At 38.6% G+C, this 22,295-nt stretch overlaps 1 protein-coding gene across 5 annotated transcripts in view; it reads left to right on the forward strand.

The window, feature by feature from the left end:
- Positions 1 to 22,295, forward strand: part of mcf2l2 (MCF.2 cell line derived transforming sequence-like 2) — a 57,743-nt gene that overhangs the window by 6,828 nt on the left and 28,620 nt on the right. For 3 of the 5 annotated variants that reach the window (XM_079483080.1, XM_079483081.1, XM_079483078.1), the window contains exons 2-15: positions 6,839 to 6,922; positions 11,444 to 11,558; positions 11,730 to 11,820; positions 13,377 to 13,496; positions 14,128 to 14,244; positions 14,940 to 15,089; positions 15,471 to 15,595; positions 16,375 to 16,489; positions 16,616 to 16,735; positions 17,451 to 17,642; positions 18,151 to 18,342; positions 19,065 to 19,242; positions 19,369 to 19,472; positions 20,099 to 20,187. In XM_079483080.1, the coding sequence (XP_079339206.1) occupies positions 6,839 to 6,922; positions 11,444 to 11,558; positions 11,730 to 11,820; positions 13,377 to 13,496; positions 14,128 to 14,244; positions 14,940 to 15,089; positions 15,471 to 15,595; positions 16,375 to 16,489; positions 16,616 to 16,735; positions 17,451 to 17,642; positions 18,151 to 18,342; positions 19,065 to 19,242; positions 19,369 to 19,472; positions 20,099 to 20,187 (1,792 nt within the window). The remainder of the gene's footprint in view (positions 1 to 6,838; positions 6,923 to 11,443; positions 11,559 to 11,729; positions 11,821 to 13,376; positions 13,497 to 14,127; positions 14,245 to 14,939; positions 15,090 to 15,470; positions 15,596 to 16,374; positions 16,490 to 16,615; positions 16,736 to 17,450; positions 17,643 to 18,150; positions 18,343 to 19,064; positions 19,243 to 19,368; positions 19,473 to 20,098; positions 20,188 to 22,295) is intronic. The other 2 variants (XM_079483082.1, XM_079483079.1) reach the window with 1 other exon arrangement.

A 22,295-nucleotide genomic window follows, 5' to 3' on the forward strand; every position in this document is an offset into this window, starting at 1 on the left:
CTTCATCTTGGTTTTTTGATTTTAAGACTTGGCAAATCTGAGAATCTCTGCTTGTGAATTCTCTCACTGTAAAAAAGTTGTTGGTTCAACTTAAAAAAGTAACCTGGTTGCCTTAAACATTAGAATTAATTCAACTAAAACATATTAGTCAACACAATGAGTTTGCATCAAATTCATTAAGTACTATTTTTAAGTTGAGTTAACTCAAAAAAGGCAACCATACATATTGACTAACAAAAAGCCACAAATATTTTTTTACAGTGAAACTCCAAAGGAAACAAGTAAGATCCGAGACCTTTTTTCCCCATTTAATATCATTGTTGAAACAATAAAGAGGCCTCATGCGTTATCTTTCTTTCCTGTTTGTAGGTGGACGTAATGGCAACTTTCGCATTTACAGAACAATATACTTCAGCTGTTTAAGATTTATGAGCTATTGTACAGACGCCTTCCATCCTGTCAGAGGTGTAAATATTCCATCATGTGCCACTTAGGAACAAGTAATTTTAATATCGCATAAACATTTGTACTTCAAAAACCTAAGTCAAAAACGTGCACGTATTCGGGAATGTTTTCCCCTTAACAAAATAATTGATCTTGTTTTAGTTTTTCCTCCATTGACTAAGTAATGTGACAAAAACGATCACACAATCATACAGGATCAAAGGTAGCCAGGCTCCTGTGATGGCCTCTCACAAGCATGCCAACATAATGAAGCCCACCTGTCCAGACTGAGGCAGACCGCTTCACACAGCCCACATCTGGACAGCACAGTCAAACACATATTTGTGAATGTGGGTTATTTTTACCCAACAGTTGAGTTAACTCAAAGCTGTCTATTCATTAAGTTGCTATAATTTTTGGAGGATCTGTTAACAGAAATGCAATATAATAAACATAACAATGCGTTGAGAGGTGTATAAAGACCTTACACAATGATTTTATGACCTAAGAATGACCTATTTCTATCTACATCAATCACGATTCCCCTTACCTGGAATTCACCATGTTGTTTGTACAGTGGCCCTAAGCGGACAAACTGGATCTAAAGAATGCATTCGTAAATAATGATTGATTTGGATCCATGTTTGGCAGCATATGGATATCATTCATGCTGGAATTTACTTACTGGTCGTATAAAAACAAAATGACATGCTATTTTATACAGCATGCTATTTTTACGCATGTATCCAAGCAGTTGCTGATAAATGGTCATGTGTGTGCATCCACCGTTTGCAATGATTTCTTTAGGGCAATATTGCTGGAGGCAATGCATTAAAATATTATTAACTGTGATTAAATTATTGCTAGAGACTGGTTTGACTTGTCTACCATCATCTTGAATGTCCTACAGTATGTCCCATTGCGGCATTCGTTTACAGTATCGAGGTATCTGGATACAGGACAATGTAATACATGTCCAGTGGATGCCTGCTGATAGGTTGCTGTTGGGATTGAAACAGGCTGTGTTGTGAAGATGTTGTGTTAATAGTCTCTCAGTGTGTCATGGACAGTACAACCATCCATCGATTACTGGTACCGTACATCTCATAGTGCGCACTGTAAGTGATATTCAGTAGGTAGCCATATTAAGGCCTCCTAGGATCCATGATCAGGTTTCATGATGGATTTGTTTACATGATGTTACGCAACAGTCTGACCACAACCGCTGACGCATTGAAACACATGGTATGTGTAGACTGCTATTAAAATTGATTCTGGCTACATTTAATGAGACATATTTATGTTCATATCAAAATCTTAGAATCTCTCTGGTCATGTTGCTGTTTAAGAGAAACAATTTTAATATAAATTAAATCTCATTTGAATTCCATCTTTCCCTCGAAGTTGGTAACCACCTACCTATGATTTCAAACACACCTACACAGTCCTGTCGTGATTGTCATATTATACAAAACAAAGACTTACATAATGTTGGGTGTGTCCCCCTCATTATTTGATTTCAGTATTGAAAAGCACAATTTTGTTAACTGATGTACAATGGGAAGGAAAGGCGCAGAACGGTCACACAATGGCTTGAGTTTAAACCACTAATGCTCGGGGAAATGCTCCTTGGGATGTAAACAAAACTGTTTCAGACAGTTCATGTTCAATAATACGTCTGCATTCAGCAAGGTACAGTAACTTTGTCTGAATCTTTGCCACATGGAATTGATATAAACCTGCCTTTCATCTATAACACAGCCAGATGCTTATGACCCCCACAAAATTCCACAGGCTGGTACAGTTCTCTGTTTGCTCCTAAACCTTGAACAGAAACATGGAGCAGGGCTTGCCTCAAAGAAAACATCATAAGTCTTGAATGCAGAAAAAAAGCCATGTGCCTGAAAACATGAGCAGAGACATACAGAGGATTTCCACAAATATGCATCATTCTCTATAGCTAATACTTAGCTGCCTTTCTAGTCAATACAACTGAGAAGATTTGGCTGAAATCTCCTTGCATCTGAGATCATTGCTTTCAATCACTGTTTTAAAGCAAACCATAACAGTTTTAGACAAGTGACTGAGTAAAGCACATTTTGAGTAAAGCCTCTTTTGTTTTTTGCACCATAACATGCGTGTATTTAAGGCCCAGTGTATAAAACTTTGCAGGATCTAGTGGTGAGATTGCGAATTGCAACCGACGGCTCACTTCATCGATCCCTTTCAAAGCACTATGGTGGCTGACACAGGACTAATATGTCATCACATTTTCCCTTCTTTGCTGAAGGGGATAATGTATTTATGAAACGCTCTCTGTAGAGAAGTTTGTCTGTTTAGGGCTGCTGTAGAAACAACAGGATGAATTCCATGCAAGGCGACCCGTGGTGTTTGTAGATAGAAAAAGCTCATTCTAAGGCAATAAAAACACAACGCCTCATTATGTAAGGTCTTTATAAACCTCTGAACACATAGTTATGTTTATTATATTGCATTTCTGTCAATAGATCTGCCAAAAAATGACACACTCGACCTTAAAAGCATTCGATGTCACACGGGCCGGCCTTGGGTCTGTTTTTGGGATCGATACCAGTTTCAGTTTTGTTCTGAATAGTTTTTTGATGAATGGTTTGTGAGCTTTGAGAATTAAAAATGCTTGCTTGTAAATTCTGAGTTGAGGTTCTTGAGGAATTTGTTTGTATAAATATGCAGCACGTCTGAGTTGACTAGAGGTTATGGGTTAGTTTATGTAAGTTTCAAATCATGCATCTCTACGAATTGTGTGAATGCACCAGAAACAATTTTTGCTGCCTCTGTAACACTTTTACTTCTGTAACACCGCTATCAGACTGTAAATGTCTTTGAATATTATTAGGATAGAGGAAAGTATTTTGACATCCAAAAAATTCTGTGGGTCCAAGGGGAGTTGTGGTCTAGACTGGGACTGAAGTATATGCACATGATGCGATGATGTATGTCTGCTAAAATGTCAACCAGCTCAGTTACATCCGGCGCACGTTGAGTTCATAGGAAACAATGACGTTTTTCACTCAGTCGCTTCAAGATGCACATAGGATTACGGTCAATGACGACACTGCGTCATTTACATTTACTCCTTTAGCAGACGCTTTTATCTAAAGCGACTTACAGAGAGTTCAAGGAGCAATAAGCGATATGTCATACAGGAGCAATAATACAATAGGAGCTAATAAAAATGTACTAGTTTCAGCAAAAGCCAGGCCACTACCTGTTGAGAGAAAGAGAGAGGGTTTGTTTTTCATTTGTCTGTCGAGTACTCACAGAAGAGGTGGGTTTTAAGTAGTTTTTTGAAGGTTGTGAGAGATGTGGTTGACCGGACCGAGTTAGAAAGAATGTTCCACCAGGAAGGAGTTGTGAAGGAGAATGAGCGGGAAAGACATATACTTTGAGAAGGCAAAACGCCGCTGGGTTCTTTATGGGGTGAAGGAGGGTGTGAAAGTATGCTGGTCCAGATCCAGTGATAGTCTTGTATGTAAACATCAGTGACTTGAATCTGTTACAGGCCTCAACCGGTAGCCAGTGGAGAGAGATGAAAAGGGGTCACATGAGCCCTTTTGGGCTGTTGGAAGACGAGCCGTGCTTTTGCGTTTTGAACCAACTGGAGTGGTTTGATAGCATTAGCAGGAAGACCAGCAAAGAGAGCACCATGGCCTGGAGTTGCGCCACGTGCTCAGTGAGATAGGGTCTAACCTTTCTATGTTAATTAAGGCATATCGGCATGACCGCATGTGATCATTGAAGGACAGCTGGACAACTCAATGGAGTGCAATGTTGTTTGATTACCAACGTTATTCAAAATGTCTTCTTTTGTGTTTTGCAGAAGAAAAAAAGTCTGTTATCATGAGTTTTACATTTTTTAGACCAGGACGCTTTGATTAACAGTCAGAAAGACCCTTTGAGGATTGCATTTTAAGCATGGCCAATAAAACCTTTATAGTGTTTTAGCTCAATGCAAAGTTATTAAAAATGATCATTGTTTACATACAACACGAGTATTGTTTTACGTTTTAATCGTAGTTAATACAATTTATTTAGAAAATTTTAGTTGAACATTTTTATTCCATGATTCCACAAGTAGTTTAAATCAATTGTTATCATGCCCCTAGAGGCCATGGTCTCCCTGTTAAAAATCTCTATAATCTCAAAATGATCCACAGTCGGCAAGTATACACAGACAAAAGTCCAAAGTAAGATGCACACAAGTACAGAGAAAGAAGAGGAGGGAGTTTTGTGTTTTTTATGTTGTTGGGAGTGGTCTGTTACGTTCCAGTCTTTCCTCTGAAGGAGCCCCAGCTTCTTATTTTAACTCTCCTACATGTGAGTGGCTGTCACCTCCAAGGCTCTCCTGATTTTGCCAAGAGCCTAATGTCCTTAAGGCAACATCATGTTGACCCTGGACAACATTTAAATCAACCAATCAGATTTCAGAAATACGTTTACAGTTTTTTATAACTTGAAATTTACAACCAGGATTAGGTGCTTCTGGACCATTTTCAATTATCATTTACCTCTGATTTTAGGGGTAAGTTATGGTTAGAGTTGGGTTTAGGTGTGGGTTTAGGTTTTATTTATAAAAATGTTGTCCTTAGGTCAACAAAATATGTTGCCCTGAGGACATCAACCACTTGGCAAAAGCGTCACTCTGTGGTCAGCTGATAACATCTGGCTTTTACATGCTCCTTGACGCACATTGTTCTTCCTTTACAACACACCCCAGAAGGATATGTGTGTGAAAATAAAGTAGTGCTTGGAACATGATGGTTGGGTCTGTGGGTTTTGGCAAGCGGCTTGTCAAACATTGTAGTTTCATTCAGGCTATAAACTTGCAACCGAACGTTGTTGGATCCTGAATATATCCCCAAATTGTAGTTTTAAAGGTGGTTTTTATAATTTTCGGGAGGATCTGTTGACAGAAATGCAATATAACATACATTGCTATTAGCCCTTATATAATGAAACGTTATGGTTTTATTATCTTTGAATGAGCTATTTCTATCTACATACACCGCGGGTCTCCTTACATGAAATTGCCCTTAACAGACAAACTGCTCTACAAAGTGTTTTGTAAATTCGCTACCTTGTTCGGAAAAAGAAGCAAAACGTGAAGACATCTTAGTTCTGTGTCAGCCACCGTAGTAAAAGGGAGCAATTCACAACCTCACCACTAGATGCTGTTTAATTTCATACACTGGACCTTAATACAACTCACCAGCACTGTAGCCTGCACTTAGCCTGTCACAAGACTATTTAAGAAGAGCCTCTGATAAATTCTAGTTCATGTTAATGTGGTATTTTGTGTACGTGAACAGAGAAGGTTTTGTTCATCCGCAGACTTTACAGGGCTTCAGGGTGACCCTCCACAAATCTGCAGAGAATAGTGCAGCTCCAGTGGTCTTTTGTAAAGTCAAGGGCATAAAAGGAAGGCTTGTTTGAGGGAGCGCTTCCCTGATGAACGGATACAAACCAGAAGCTGTGATGATGTCTAAAGGTCGTCTCTAAGGAAGCCAGCTGAACAGGGGAAACTCCTTGCAGTCACTCCGAGAGGCTGTGCGTCTGATGTCATCTGTGTATCGTATTATCAATTCTCATGTTTTCGGGGAGATTTTGTCTAGGGTATGAGAAATTGTACAGGGCCTGAGGCAAAAATACCACTGAAAGTGACTAAATGACCCCACATATTTAAAATGTAAGTGCTAAAGTGGCACCGTTGAGAATTTTGCTGATGTTTTATCTGTTGTGTATTATTTTATCACTTTTTGAAATATTCTTTCCGGCTTGTGTAGTGAGTTATGGAGTACATAAAGATCAATGTTGAAAAGTGTTTTTGACCCTGATTCACATTAGTAAGCTTCTAATAATCATTCAAGTTGAGCTGTCAGGTATGATTTTACAAGAAAATGTCCAGAATATGAAATGTAGTGGCATCTAGTGTTGAGAAACAGCAACTACGATAGCTGACACAGGACTAAGATGTTGTCACTTGTTTGCCGAAGGAGATCATATATTGAAGAAACTCTGTAGAGCAGTTTGTGCATTAATGGGTATGTAGATAGGAAATAAGTTAATAAAAACGTTAATAAAAACATAATGCTTCATTATGTAAGGTCTTTATACACACCTAAAGATATTGTTATGTATATTTCTTTCAACAGATCCACCCAAAAATGACACATGGGAACTTTTAGTATGTTGAATACTGTAACCTGCAATTTTATGTTTCAAACAGAGATGGCAATATTGCTTTAAATAATGAAATGTTTCTGAATAAACTAAATGTCAGAGAACAACAGAAGCACAAACATGTCATGCTTACAAGAAGGGTTTTGTAATGATCCCTCTCTTTCTTTTTTCACAGACGAGATCATGCAGCAGGAGATCAGGCCATTACTGGCCGTCGACATTATTGAACATCTTCACAGACAGTTCGCTCTTCTCTCAGGTAAGAAGTGAAGATCTGTTTTTGTGTTTGGTTTGTGAGAAAAATGTGTGTAGTTTAAAGCTGACTCACTTTCTGCCCATTTCCTGCCCCATTACTTGTTGATGGTGCTTTGAATTTTGACCCTGTCTCATCTGAAGGAATAAACATGGCTCAGGTTTCTGTGTTGATCACATCTATGATCTAACATCACGTTACTCCTATGATTCCATTCCTGGCCTTCTGTTTCCTGAAATGTGAAAATAGTTAGTTGAGTTCAAACATGATTGCTCAAGTTGTTTCAGAAGTCTCATGTGAGCAAGTTCATGAGTCACCACTTGTTGAGTATTAACTCACGGCTTATTTGTTACCAGTTACAATCTATTATGCATACGCCACCATCACAGAGGGAACTGAAAGTTTTAAAGGCAACCACACCTCAATTTCTAAAATCCTTTTTGTACAAAAAATACAGATCTGTAGGAAAAGTTAGAAAACAGGGTGGAAAAGCTTACACATACAGAACTGATGTAGGGGGCGGGACCTCATCAGACCTCATCATCATCTACAAACTCGCTGCTCCTCTGAGAGCTTTTCCATTCCTTTCCACCCCAGTCAGATCTCCTGAGGCCTGGCCCAGCTCCCTCCTCATCTCCTCGTCTGCAAGGACGCCTGCACCAGTCATCAGGACTGTGATGCTTACATAATGTTAAAGTGAAAAACAATCCCAGCCTACTTTGTGGAATCAATGCTGTATTCTCATGTCGTGAGTGGTGCTTTGTATCCGAGCATCCATTAGGCCTCTGTACAGGACTGTCACACGGCAGGAGTCAAGCGTTCATTAAAGCCAGTCGGGCTAATGTCTTTGACTGTACAGTATTAGCAGGCAAACATAGATGATTGAAACAAACTGTAAAATTTTAGATCTGTTTAATTCACGAAAAAATAAGAATGCTTATTAATTACTGCACACAAACAAAGATTTCCCCTCAATCCCCTTTAGGAATGAAAACAATGCTTGACAAGAATGTACTGATAAAACGCTGACAGGGATAGTGGAGATATAGTATTGATATTTTTGACCTTTTGAAGATACATCTGAAGATACTTTTGAAGAGTCTGGCTTCTGGTGACATTTACAAAGACCTATTGTGTAACTATTTAACTGTTGGACGAAGTTTCTGCTAACTCTATAAAGAATGTATGGGTAAATAAAGAAATTGAACTGACCAAGATCAGTAAATGCTCTGTAAGTATTGGTTATTGCTTATATTAACATTTTACATTTTACATTTATCAGACGCTTTTATCCAAAGCGACTTACAAGTAGTGTTATACAGTGGCACTGCAGAGCAATCAGGGGTAAGGTGTCTTGCTCAAGGGCCCTTCAGTCATGACCTGCTGGCACTGAGATTAGAACTGGCAACCTTCTGATCACAAGCCCAACGCTCCCCGACCCCCTTATTAAGGCCGTTAAAGGTGTCATGATATGGCCTTTTTATTATTTTATACTGTTGTCTGAGGTCTACTTATGACGTTTGCATGGTTTTTACATTCAAAAACATAAAAATCGTAAGTAAATAGGCTATTTTCTGGTACCCTGGTTTTGAGGCCGGCTCAAGAAACGCTCGTGTTTTATGGGCGGACAGCATTGAAGATTTGGAAGTAAAAGTCCACTAGGAACTTGCCCCCCCGTTCCGAATTAAACCTCAAGTGTGAAAGCCCCCTGAAAGTCAGTTCACACGATGAACCATGGAAGGCGCTCTAAAGTGTTCCTGCATTTTGCGAAATCACAAACAGACTGACTGGGTATTTCCGCTGTACACTTATTTAATGTGTTTATTTAAGCTGGTAGGACTATCTGACAGGGTATTTTGCATTGTAAAATCATACTGTTTATTTTGTTGATGTGGTTTAGATTATATTACATTTTGCGCTGCGGTAGGAAAATCTGACTGGGTAGGAAAATTCGACAGAACACCGGCACATGCTACTACACGTGAAACCCCCTTCTCCCTCGCTTCGAAAAATCACATCGGACACTTTTTTGTGTGGTAAGCTGTAAGTAATGGGACAAGATCAATATTTTTGATCTTGCTTGACTTTTATTGCTTTTTTATCACTTTGGAATCGAAACTAAGAATCGTTAAGAATCGAAAATATTACAAATATTCGAATAGCATTTTAATTTTCGAATAATTATTGCGGATCGAAAATTCGTACACATCCCTAAACCAGCAGGCACATCTTCGGCAGAGTTTGCAATGCAGACTGCTCTGTGTTTTGACGGAGTGCAAATAGCCAAAGTAGCAACAAAACGACTGAGATTGTGTGAGATTTCCTGTCGGCAAAATTTTCGCTGGTCGAGCATTATCTTTGTCATTGGTCATTTTTAATTCTCCGCTCTGTCACCCTGGCGCTTACTTTGCATATCCGCTAAGCTTTACGGAAGCCCGGCCTGTACCACACATGCGCAGCATTTCTTCCGCGTAGCTTACATTATATCGAACATTTATCGAGCTTTTGTTATAGTTTTATCGAACAAATTATATCGCAATAATTATTGTTATCCTTTAATCGCCCAGCCCTACGGAACGGCATTGCTTTTTAATGTCAGGCTGTGTCTCGTTTCGGAACGCTGCGTACTCCGGAGGTCTCATTTGAAGCCTGCTACGTCATCGAGGCTGTCTCGTTTCATAAAAGCAGGTAGGACACTCCGTATGCATTCTTATTCGATCTACTTTCTCGAGAATTGGGAGGACACATGAGGTGAATCCTTTGTGGAAGACACAAGGACGAGACAGATTCCGTCTCTCTGCAAATTCAGCATCGACGTGTGCCTTGTTTACAAATGAATCCAGGTTGAAATTAAGCGAAATGAAGAAAATAAAAATATAAAAAATATTATTATTTTATTATTGCTATGAGGTGACAGTATTAATTGGGTATCTCTTAGTCCACTGTCGCTCCCTCCTGGTTAAATAAGTCATTACTCTTAACTTTCAACACTAAAACAGAACTGTTTGCACATACTGTAATCTGCTTTAAAACAATCTTGTTTAGAGTTTTGCGAAAAGTAGGCATGAGATTTGCAAATGAGATAACCTTTCAGTTTAGACGGATGTAGATGCAGAGAACTGTTTTGCAAATCGGATAATGTGCCCACAGTTTTGGATTCTAAGTAAGATAAGTTAACGTTTTTACTGCATCCGCCTTAAGTAGGCCTACCACATTAAGTGTGTAGGCAATGGAAAAAAAACAGTTTTCACTTGTCAGGATGTGATGTTTATAAATCGGGGTGGCTTTTAAAAATAAAGGTGCTAAACAATACCTCAGAAGAACACTTTTTTCCCTGCGAGGTTTCATTTCACGAAAGAGCATCAGCAGAAATGGTCTGTTCCACAAATAGTTATTTTTAGTGGAATAAAACATTAAGAAAGAAATTGTTATTTTAACTCTTTCAGCACCTTTTTTTTACTTTATAGAGACATCAGAACTTGAGCCCTTAAAATATATTCACAATGATTTTCTTGAATTAGAAAGCGATTAAAGTTTACATTTATGTTTCCCAAAATAATCATTTTATTAGCGTATCAGACACTTGTAAACAGTTAATATTATGTCTTTAACTGTTCTTCCCAGTCAAACAGAATGAAAATGCAATGTATAGAGAATTAAATATTTCCCTTGTATTTCTGTTTATAGTGAAAATCTTACATTACTGAATATGCATACACACTATATTGAGCATTTGTAAACAATGTGCTTGTGCTATGACTAACTCATTGGACACTGAACACTGAGAGAGTAGTTTTACATTTGTCACGTCTGTGTGTAGTTTGGTGTGTATATGTGTTATCATCAGATGGTGTGTAACGTTAAAAACACGTATTGCACAGGAGTTAAAAAAAATTCTACGAATCTTTATGTCAGTGACATTTCAAGTGAAACCAACCGTTCTTGCATTAGTCATATGTTGAGAAATGAGGAATTAAGACGTTTGTGAAACACTTATTTCTCAAGAACACGTACAATTTTAACCAAATAACGGATACCAGCAGCTTTTAGAAAATATCTTTTGGCTTAGAATGTTGATACATTTTGTGTCACTGTAGCTTGAATCTAACAAACCTGTTACCTAAAAGAGGTCATGGGTTTGATTTCTAAGCTACACACGTGTATATACTGGGAGTCAATGGTAAGACAGAGACGAAACAAAGTGTGTTGTGAATTATAGGTGGAGGAAGCTACATTTCTCACCTCTGCACATCTGTGGCATGGTTTCTGCTGCACAGCTTCACACAATCTGCTAGCTTTTATTGTGGGTTGATGTGTGGTTACGCATGTGACAAACAACTTTAGTAGTGAATTGAACCTATAGGAATCTTAAAGAAACAGTTCGAAATAAAATGAAAATCTTAATATAAAAGTAAATGGGACTGGGGCTGTTGAGTTTCAAAATGACCATAAATGTATGTGAGGAACAGGCAGAATCAGAGTTTGAAAAAAAAGGATGAACAGTAATTCAACATGATGTTTCCACAGGAGGAAGAGGACACGATGGAGCACCGATCATCACATTTCCTGAGTTCTCAGGCTTCAGTGAAGTGTCAGATGAAGATTTTGTTAACGTTATCACATACCTGACCAGCATACCAAGGTGAGATCCCACATATTCTTATCTTGAAAACTCCAGAGAAAATCGTTCAAACTATTCAGCAGAAACAAAAGGATGAACATCATTGCTTATCAGTAGAGTGTCACAAAGTCACGTGAGATTGGTTTAATCAGTGTCTGATGTCTTTGTGTTTCTGAACTCTCTCTCTATTAGCATGGACGCTGCTAGCATTGGCTTTGTTATAATCCTGGACCGCAGGAAAGACAAATGGAACTCAGCAATAGCTTCTCTTGCTCGAATAGCGGTTTGTACAGACTCCTGGTTAATTGATGTTTGATGTTAAGAGATTGTCAGTGCAGAGAACACAATGAGGTACTGTTAGGCTATCATCATCTATGGACAACAACTCACTGGGTTATTTCTCAGTTTGTCTAACCAAATCAAACCCATTAAAACTGACGCTGCTATATTGAAGAGAAGACTGATGTTAATCTGTGTGAAATGAGAATTAAAAGACACATTCACTAAACAAAAAATCTGGCATTTTTTCTTCTGATGATTGTAAGGCAAACATTTTAAACAGACCATAGATATGTGTCATTTTGCCCTCATAATACCCCTTACGTAAAAAATATGCTTTCCTTTAAATGAACTGTCAATATAAGAAACCATATCCGGATATATATAGAATAATACATTGTTTGACATAATTACATATATTTACATATTAAAATATATAAGCACATGGTTCCAATATATGCTGTACCATTTAATAATTACATTATATTTAAAGGTATATGAGTAGTCCTATTAAAATAGCAAGGGTGTAAGAAGAATAAAAAGATTCCTATTTGTTATCTCTGTGTATCTCAATTCAAAACATAAGAGTGAAAGCATAGGGACATTTCACATGATAACTATTTTTATTCTTATTTTAATGAAGTTTTAAAGGAGATGGAGGATAGTATGGATTTCACAACACTATTGGGTGGTTTCCAGTGCTTAAACTACTCCTATAAAATATATGTTAGAGCTGTTTAACTAAAAACTAAAAACTCAAAATACATCAGTGCCATTGTTTTGTCACAAAATGCACAAAACAGTTCGCCTAAAATGAAAATTCTGTCGTCATATACTCGCCCTCAAGGTGTTCCAAAACTGTATTAAAATATTTTTTCTGTTGAACACAAAAGGCAATATTTTGAAACATATGGGAAACTAAACCGTTTTGGGGCACCATTTACTACCACAGTAGTTTTTTTACTATGTGTAACGAAGACTCAGACTGAGTAGGATCCATGTGCAGCTTAGTAACAAAAGGTGCAAGCTCAGTATACAAACAGGCGTGGGACAAAATAAAAGGGCGAACCACAATATCAGAGACAGAGCAATAAACGTGGTCAAAACAGGCAAAAGTTCAAGGCAGGCAGGTAACAACAAAAGTAGGAGTCCAGGTGAAACAGAGATCAAGGGCAGGCAGAGAAGAGTCGTAAATGGTAATCCAAGGCAGGGTCCAAAGACACAGGCAGAAGATACCATGACAAGATAATGCTCAGAAATGCGTTCGTGACACTATGGAAGTCTATAGTGCCCCCGATCTGTTTGCTTAAAAACATTCATCCAAATATCTTACTTTGTGTTCAGCAGAACAACAATAATTTATACAGGTTTGTTCTGAACTAGCCCTTTAAATATCCTAATTTAACTAAGGCATAGTCCAGGGTTAATCTAATCCGTGTCTGGGATCCACCCCAAAATGTACACATTCCATTATATTGCTATTTCTAATCATCTAAGCACACAGTTGTTAAGATAAAAGGTCATATTTTTCAATGCATTCTTGTTTTGTATGACCTAAAGGGGTCCTTTCCAGGAAACCTGCAGCTTGTGTTGGTTCTCAAACCATCACGTCTCCTCCAAAGGGCCATTGCTGACGTCAGCATGCGGTTACACCGAGATGACTTTAAATTGAAGGTACCGGTAAGCATGCTTCCGCCTGCTCGGACTCTCAGCGCATCTGTTGACCCGCCGCAATGCTCCGCCAGTAACGTCTGTAACCATGATCACTCATCCAATTAATTATTGACATGTAGCCTGCAAAATGCATGTCTGAAAGGTGTAAACGATCTTGTCTGTCATGTGCTTTTCACACCACTGTAGAAGACACAGGGTTCGCATTGTGCAGAAGGCCATGTCTTTTGTTGTTTGTATGATCAGCCACTGTAGTTATAATGCAATGTATGCACTTTAATAAATGCAAACACAGTAGTTTGTTTCCATCTCATTGAGTTAATTTTTCAAGCCGTTGAATGCGATTATCATCTGCCTGCGATTGGAAATGTGACAATGAGGGTAGGGGTAAAGATACGGTTGCAGAACTGAAATGCATGAATGTTTGTATGTTTTCATCAGACTCAAAGGTTTTGTGGTTTAAGGTGTAGGTGTTTGGGGTTGGAAGGTTGAGGTCGTGACCACACCGACACTGATCAACCGACCCAGATAGTAGCATGCAGACATGTGTTGTCTTAACATCATAGTAACGTCAGACAAACTGTTTCCCCTTTTTGCAAAATGCTGAAACAGTTTTTTATTATATTCTCTTTCCTTGTAGATTGTTATGCTAAACTCCCTGTCAGATTTACATGGCTACATTGACAAAGGCCAACTGACCTGTGACCTCGGGGGAACTCTGGAGTATTGTCACAGTCAATGGATTCATCATCGGACAGTAAGAAAGACCACCATAATGTTATTTATTTAATTTCCTTAAATAAAAAAAATCCTTAAATGGACAATTCACCCCAAAATGATAATTCTGTCTGAACTGTTCCTTTAATTGACAGATTCAGTAATTTGAAAATATCTTGTTTCTCCAGAAGTAATATACTATACACTTTCACAGCATCAGAGTGGAGGTTTAAGGGATAGTCAACCGGAAATGAAAAATCTGTATGAGTTTAGTTCTTCTGCAGAACACAAAAGATGAAGTTCTGAAGAATGCTGGTAAACAAATTTGTCCCCATTGACTTCTATTTTACAGACACAAAACTACTGAGACCACTTCTTTTGTGTTCTGCAGAAGAATGAGTCATATACAGGTGTGTGATCAAATTAGGGTGAATAAATGATGACAGAATTTTCATTTTTGCATGAACTATCCTTTTAATCGCATGTATCATCAGAATTTGCTCTTTCTACTTGAATTGAGATCCTGGGAACAAAAGTAGTATTGGAACATGACTATGGGTGAATGTCTTGAACATTTTACACCCGAATAAAAATGTATATATTAAGAAAAATGAAAATAAACCTATTTCAGACCCATTTGTCATTGGTTTCTGTTGATTTTGGGATGAAATAATCCCTATTATAAAGTATACACATGCACATTATTAAGATTGGAACTGAATTTTACACCCTAAGGCTGTTGAGAACTTTGCATTAACGGTGAAGAGTACAGCACAGATGCTGCAGCAGTTTGGCAGTGACCTGGCAGAAACTGAGCTTCCCAATGATGTCCAGTGCACCAAAGATTTACTCGTCACACACACCCAAAAACACGATAAACTCAAGGTACAGTAATGCATGATACAGTTATCTGTTTAGATACCGTACAGTATTAGTATATCTTTTTATAGCTAGAAGTGTTATTTAATAGCAATTGACAAATATAATATACAACAGTTTTTCCTTTATTTTATGTTAAACACAAGTTGGCTTTTTTAAATTAACATTTTATCAGTATGGAATGTTTTATTACCCGTTTAATAATAACCATGTGGCTCTGACGAACATCAATACCCTTGGTTTGTCTCAAAATGCAGTCATGTTTGTACAAAGTGCTTAAATATCTTAATTTACCTATGCCCTAGTTCTCGCTTAATCAAATCACTGTCCCAGAAACCACTCCTGTGTCATTCGAAACCCCTAAAGCATTTCCTTTTCTCTGCACAGGATGAGCTTACACTGGCTGTAAAACAAGGAAATACTTTACTCTCTTGTATCAAAGACCAGGCCAACAAAACTGAGAACCACATTCCAAACCCAGACGAGATAGAGAACCAAACAACCATCGAGAGGTGTGTGACACGCATACACGACACGAGCCACAGACTGCCTGACACACAAACAATTATTTGACAGCCTGTTTAACCAGTTAAAAAAATTAGTTCCAGGAACAAGGAACGTTAAGATAGTGGCCCATTCACTAGAAGAATAGAAACAGGTCTGTTCTAATTTGAATGTGTTTGCCCAACCTGATCTCAAGGGAGTTCAGAAGTATTTTATGAGGTGGATGATACGTATGAATTTGTATGATGTGAATCCTACCGAAACTCATGATTATTAGAAAAAAGCAACACTAAAGCCCCTCCCCTAACCGCAACCCTAAACCTAACATCACTGGCATGAAAGTAGACAAATAATTCAGCTCATACAATTTTTATGAATTCTTGTGAGATTGTGTTTGTTTTCCCCATTTCCCCATTTTTTTGTGTCCGTCAAAACTGTTTTGACCTAGCAGGCAATGAGCGTTCAATTCACATTTAGATGATGTTGATATTTTGTGGAACCAGATAATAGTACCGCATTACTCTGGCGTGCATTTTGCATCATAGCAACCAAAGTGTCACCCATGGATTTCGTTTTTGGTCACTTGTCAACTTTTTTTGACGCACAGTCTGAATGCTAACAAGTTTTGTGTAGGCCTACAGTTATGCATTCAGTAGATACTTTTATCCGAAACAACTGAGAACCACATTCTTCTGCTTTAAGACAAGTGTCGTCTAACCTTACTCTATGTGTCGACAGCGATGCACAAAGTACTAAAAGTGTTTGTTTGTTTGTTTGTGTGTTGTAGGTTGTTAGCGCAGCTGGATGAGACAGAGAATGCATTTGAACAGTTCTGGTCGAGGCATCACTTAAAGCTGGAGCAGTGCTTACAGTTACGTCACTTTGAGCAGGACTTTAAAGAGGTACTGGATGTATAGTATCTAAAATACAACACACTCTATAAATGCATTGGCCCTTTATTTATTATGTTTCTCTGTTAGTTGTTCAGCCCGTCTGGTTATAGTTGAACTGTTGAGATTATGTGTCAGGTAAAGGTTTCTCTGGACGGTCTGATGGAGGCTTTACTGGGGCTCTCTGACACTGCAGACTGCGTGACTCGAGTGGAAAACCTACTGGGAGATCTGAAAACCCTGGAGGACAAAGCTCAGGTCTGAAAAATGAAGTGGGGATACACAGTTTGGTTAACATTAAAATGACATTAAACTGACTGTACATCCTTTAATTAAATCAGTACATGGTTTATCTAGAAGATAATACAGATGATATTCGCAATTTATAAGGATAAGTTATTGCATCATTGTTTTAAATAAAAAAATACTTTTAATACAGTATTATAAACGGTGGCCCCAAAAGGTATCAGACACCTCAAAGACCCTCAAAATATTTGAATGTCACTACTTTATATTATGCAACCAAATCCATCCATTCTCCAAACCCATATTTTCTCTGTCGGGTCACAGGATATTTAACCAAATACAAATATTAAAATGAATAAATGTCAATTAGCATTTTTGAGTCATATTTTTAAGGGTTTAACACCTTTTTATTGGGACAGGACAGTGTAGAGCTGACAGGAAAGCTTTGGGCAGATATAGGGGTGTGGGCTCATCAAATTACTCTTGAGATTGTGTGAGCATATTGCCGCTATATTTCGGCACGCTAATCAGAGGGTTATCAGCGGTACAAAAGTGAAAGAGATAAAATAAAATTTTCATGTCACACATTTCTCGAGTGTGAACTTGAGGCTATGCAACGTCTTAGACTGTGAGAAAAACTGTTAGCATCATTTGTAAGCAGATGCAGAATATATAAAAATACCATGTCATTTTTAGTGTTTTGAAATGTATTGTGTTTACTGTCCAGGAGTGTTTAGATAAAGCTCAGCTTCATGCCCAGCATGGCGACCAGTTGATCCAAAGCAACCACTATGCTGTGGACTCCATCCGGCCCAAGTGTGTCGAACTCCGTCGAATATGTGATGACTTCACTAACGAGTCCAAAAAGAAGCGGGACATTCTGACCAAATCCCTTGAAATCCATAAACGAATCGACGAGGTTGGTGGCCCTTTACGATTATCCAATCTTTTAAATGAAGAACTTTTAAGAACTCAAAGTCTCAAAGACTTTCCTCATTTGTCAGATAAAAGTCATAGTATTGTAAGTAACTCACTCTTAGAATAAGAACGCATAAGCGTTTTCTTTATCTCTTCAATTTACCCACAGCAGACTGTTTTCACACCATGTTGCTGGGTCGAAAGCCAGCCAGGATGAAAGCACTGTTTTTGGTTGGGTGGGGTGTTGTGTAGGTAGGAAGGGGGGACCAAGGATGCTCAACAACCGGATATAAAAAAAGATTGGCAGGCTATAAAAAGCACAACGTATTTGATTGACAGGTTGAAATGGTTGACGGGGGGGGGGGTCATAAATCAATCAAAATTTTGACACACTGTTAATGTAAGGAGATAAATCAGATAAAAAAAGAATCATGTATATAATACTTAGATGCATCGGTTGTGTTAGCATGATGATGTGCATTGATGCTGATGTGTTTTTGTGTCGCCAGGTGAACCGGTGGTGTGAGTCTGGTGTGTATCTGTTGGCCTCTCAGGCTGTCGACAGATGTCAGACTCAAGAAGGGGCGGAAGTAGCACTAAAGGATATCGAGAGGTACAAGGAAACAGCCCAAGAGCAGCGGCTCGCCCATCTTAAAGACCTCAACCACCAGTACGAGATCATGCTGTCAGACCATGTCAAGGTACAACTGATGTTTGTGTCATTACAGTGGGATCCAAGAGTGAGAAACGGAGATTCGCATTTTTCCAATTTTGTTCCACTACAAGTTATATTTTTGGTATAATTTAGTGCAAAACTAACCAAATTTTACATCAATTTTAAGTCAGGCTGATTTGTATGAATTCATGCAATCTTATCCATTTGTTGAAGTAAAATCTGCTTTGCACCAGTGATGGTTAGGTTTAGGGGCAGGGTTACACTCTTAAAAAATAAAAGGCGCTTAAAAGGTTCTTTACAGCCAAAGAAGAACCGTTTTGGTTCCACAAATAACTATTCAGTTGAAGGTTCTTGAAGAAGAACCATCTCTTTCTTACCTTTCTATGATCTGAAGAACCTTTTTCCCACACAGAGAACCGTTTGTGAAATAGAATGGTTCTTTGGGTGATAAAGGTTCTCTATGGCATCGTGAAGCAACTTTATTTTTGTGTAGGGATGGGGCTTCATTATTCATTTTTCTTCTAATCAAAATTTTTGTACAATTTACTTCATACCAAGTGACAGTCATACAACGTAACCACCTCATGAACATACTGTCTATGTCTGCTTTGAGAGCAAGTCGATCCTAGAATCTGAAATAACTGATTTGAGTCAACTTACGTTTGGATCCCACTCTTCTGTACCAGTATGATTTGTTTATCTGCGTCCAGAACTGTTATGTACCTGTACATTTTTTCCCCCTTTCAGAACAAAGTTCTAAAGGCTCTGAAACGGTTAGAAGACGTTCAAGAAATGCTTGAAAAACGGCGGGCAAGTCTGAAAAAGCTGTCTGCTAAGCAAACAAGACCTGTGCAACCTGTTGCTCCCCGACCAGAATCCTCCCCCAAACGGCCTTCAAATAGGACACCACAAGCCACCGGCCCGGGTGAGTTCGCAGAATTGCATGCACATTTTCACAGAAATGCGGTTAGCGAGCGACACACCAAGAACACCCACACCAAGAACTATAAATCATTTATACCTTACAGTAATTCTGCTTTAAATTCTACAGCGTCAACTCGCAGAAGTACAGAAAACTCCAGCACCAATAAGCAAACTAGTGACGCAGAGGTGGCAAAGCGCAAGAATATTCGCAAAGCCAAAGGAGGGATAAAGGTATATAAACTGTCATCAGTCACATTAGAAAAAAATATAAAATGGATTTGTGTAAATTAAAATAGCATTAAGTTGAAAGTAGTAAATGCATTTGATTTCTTCATGAAAAAATATTGTTAATCCCACAGTATTACTCAATAAAGAGTGGTCCAAAAATATGTTGAAGGGTTGACTCTGTCTCTGAAGTGTCACATGAAGTATTAAAGGGATACCCAAAAAGAAAATTCTGTCATGTCTTAATCACTCTCTACTTGTTCCAAATCGGTATAAATGTCTTTGTTTGGTTGAACACAGGGAAGGATATGCTTGTAACCAAACAGTTCTTGGACCCCATTGACTACCATAGTAGGAAGTAGTGCTCCAGAACTGTTTGCTGTCCTACATTCTTCAAAATATCGTTATTTTTCATACTATGGTAGTCAATGGGTTCTAAGCATTCTTCCAATTATCTTTCTCTGTGTTCATCAAAACAAAGACATTTATACCTATTTGAAATGACCATAACACGATTTGCGAACATTTCTGAGAAAAGCTCAGTTTGCAGATGCAATCTGGTTTTGTTATCTGGTTCGGTATCTAATGCAATTGAACTTTTTTGGGAAAAAAATGTTTGTGGTTTCTCACAGATCGAGGTCATGCATGAAGGAGGTCAGGGAGGTTCAAGTCATGTTCTCATGAACAATGAGACAGAGGAGACGCTTTCAAACAGACGCAGGTAAGAACCAAAATCATGTTACACATCCATGCATTGCTTACCAAACTCTATGTTATGGAGAGCCCTAACTAGTTTGCAAGAATGCTCCTCCTCACCACCTTCATGGCAGCTTTTGTTGTTTTTGTGTGCTTGGGGGTTTCTAATTTCACAGTGAATTCATAGTTTGTTTATGGACTTTTTCTCTTTTGCCCTACCTCATTTCTCACTAGGGCGACAACCCATCCTGTATTGTGTTATGCCGCACAGCATTTTTACCCTGTGTCCGGCAAGTCAAGTCAAGTTTATTTACATAGCACTTTTTTTTTTACAATTTTCATTGTTACAAAGCAGCTGTACAAGAAAACATATTGACTATAAGCAAAACTTATATGGTTATGCAAGTCAAAACACAGGTCAAATATCAGACAGACTATAAATGAATATATGCACTGTTAATTAAATAAAACTATAAAATTCTAGCAGCCCCCCGGCCAGGCAAACAGTGTGCAAACGGTGGCGAGGAACCCAAAACTCTATTGGAGGAGAAAAAAAAACTCAGAGGGAAACCAGGTCTAACCAGGGGATTCCAGGTCCCCTCTGGCAAAAGCTGCAGCCTCTGCACAAGCTAGACACGACAAGGCAAAATAAAAAAAGATTGATTTAAGATTATCATTAATAATCTAAAAGCGGCTGAGTTGCCGCGTCCTTTGTCCAGCTCTATCATCACAGCCTTTTTCAGGTCTGGGCATGGACTGCGTCCTGCCTGCTCTGGTAACCTTGGACTGCATCCTGCCTGCTCTGGTAACCTTGGAACAATGAGACAAGACTGGCTGAGAGTAGAGTACTGTTCTACACTCTATGATGCAACAAATACATCAGTTGTAATTGGAAGTGTTCCTGGTTCCAGATGATCTAACAGTGCAGCCTAAACCTTTGGAATATTTCTATTTTGATAGTGTAGTGTATGCAAGATTAAAAAGATGCATCTTTAGTCTAGATTTAAACTGACAGAGTGTGTCTGCCTCCCGGACAATGGGGGGAAGACTGTTCCAAAGTTTAGGCGATAGGTAGGAAAAGGATCTGCCGCCTGCACTTGATTTTGAAATTATCAACTGACCGGATGCCTGAGAGCGTAGTTCATGTGAAGGACTGTAATACAAGAGAAGTTCACTCAAGTAGTGAGGAGCAAGACCCTGTTGGGCTTTATAGGCAATAAGCAAGATTTTAAAGTTAATGCGATGCTTTATAGGTAACCAGTGGAAGTTTGACAAAACCGGGCTAACCAGGCTTTTTTTGTACGTGTAAGAGCTCGAGCTGCCGCATTTTGGAGCAGTGTTTTTGTAATAGGCCTGCAGGGCAACCACCTAATAGTGCATTACAGTTATCTAGTCTTGATGTCATAAAGGCATTAATAACGTCTATGCATCTGACGGTGGCAGCATATGATGTAATTTAGATATATTTTTAAGATTAAAAACGCAATTTTACAGGTGTTGGCGACATGGTTCTCAAATTACAGAGTATTATCGAATAAAACGGCAAGATTCTTTGCTGAAGATGAGGGTTTTTGTGGGTCAGTTGTGGGGTCTGTTGTGGCCTGGTGGTTAGATCGTTGGGCTTGTGATCAGACGGTTGCCGGTTCTAATCTCAGTGCCAGCAGGTCATGACTGAAGGGCCCTTGAGCAAGACACCTTACCCCTGATTGCTCTGCAGTAATGTGTCACTGTATAAAACTACTTGTAAGTCGCTTTGGATAAAAGCGTCTGCCAAATGAATAAATGTAAATGTAAATGTTTTATGGAACATCCGTCAATAGTTAAGCAGTATTCTTGGTTGTTACGTATGGAACACTTTTCACTTACAGCCTGTTAGAACGTTTTAATCAATAAATCATTTGCAACTGACTATTCAAATGTAAGCTTTTTGTCGGTCCTACGATCGCAAATGCAGAAATTGCTTTACATTTACGAGGATGAATCCATCATGCATTTTCTGGATCATATTCGGGCTTGAACTCACACAATACCGGTGACATTATCTGCTGTCAATGCTTGAGGTATTCGGCCCATCACAATGCACTGGAAAGCTGGCCAATCAGAGCACACAGTGCTTTTAACAACCATGAGCTT

The sequence above is a fragment of the Barbatula barbatula genome, assembly GCF_947034865.1.
Source record: "Barbatula barbatula genome assembly, chromosome: 20".
Lineage (NCBI taxonomy): Eukaryota > Metazoa > Chordata > Actinopteri > Cypriniformes > Nemacheilidae > Barbatula > Barbatula barbatula.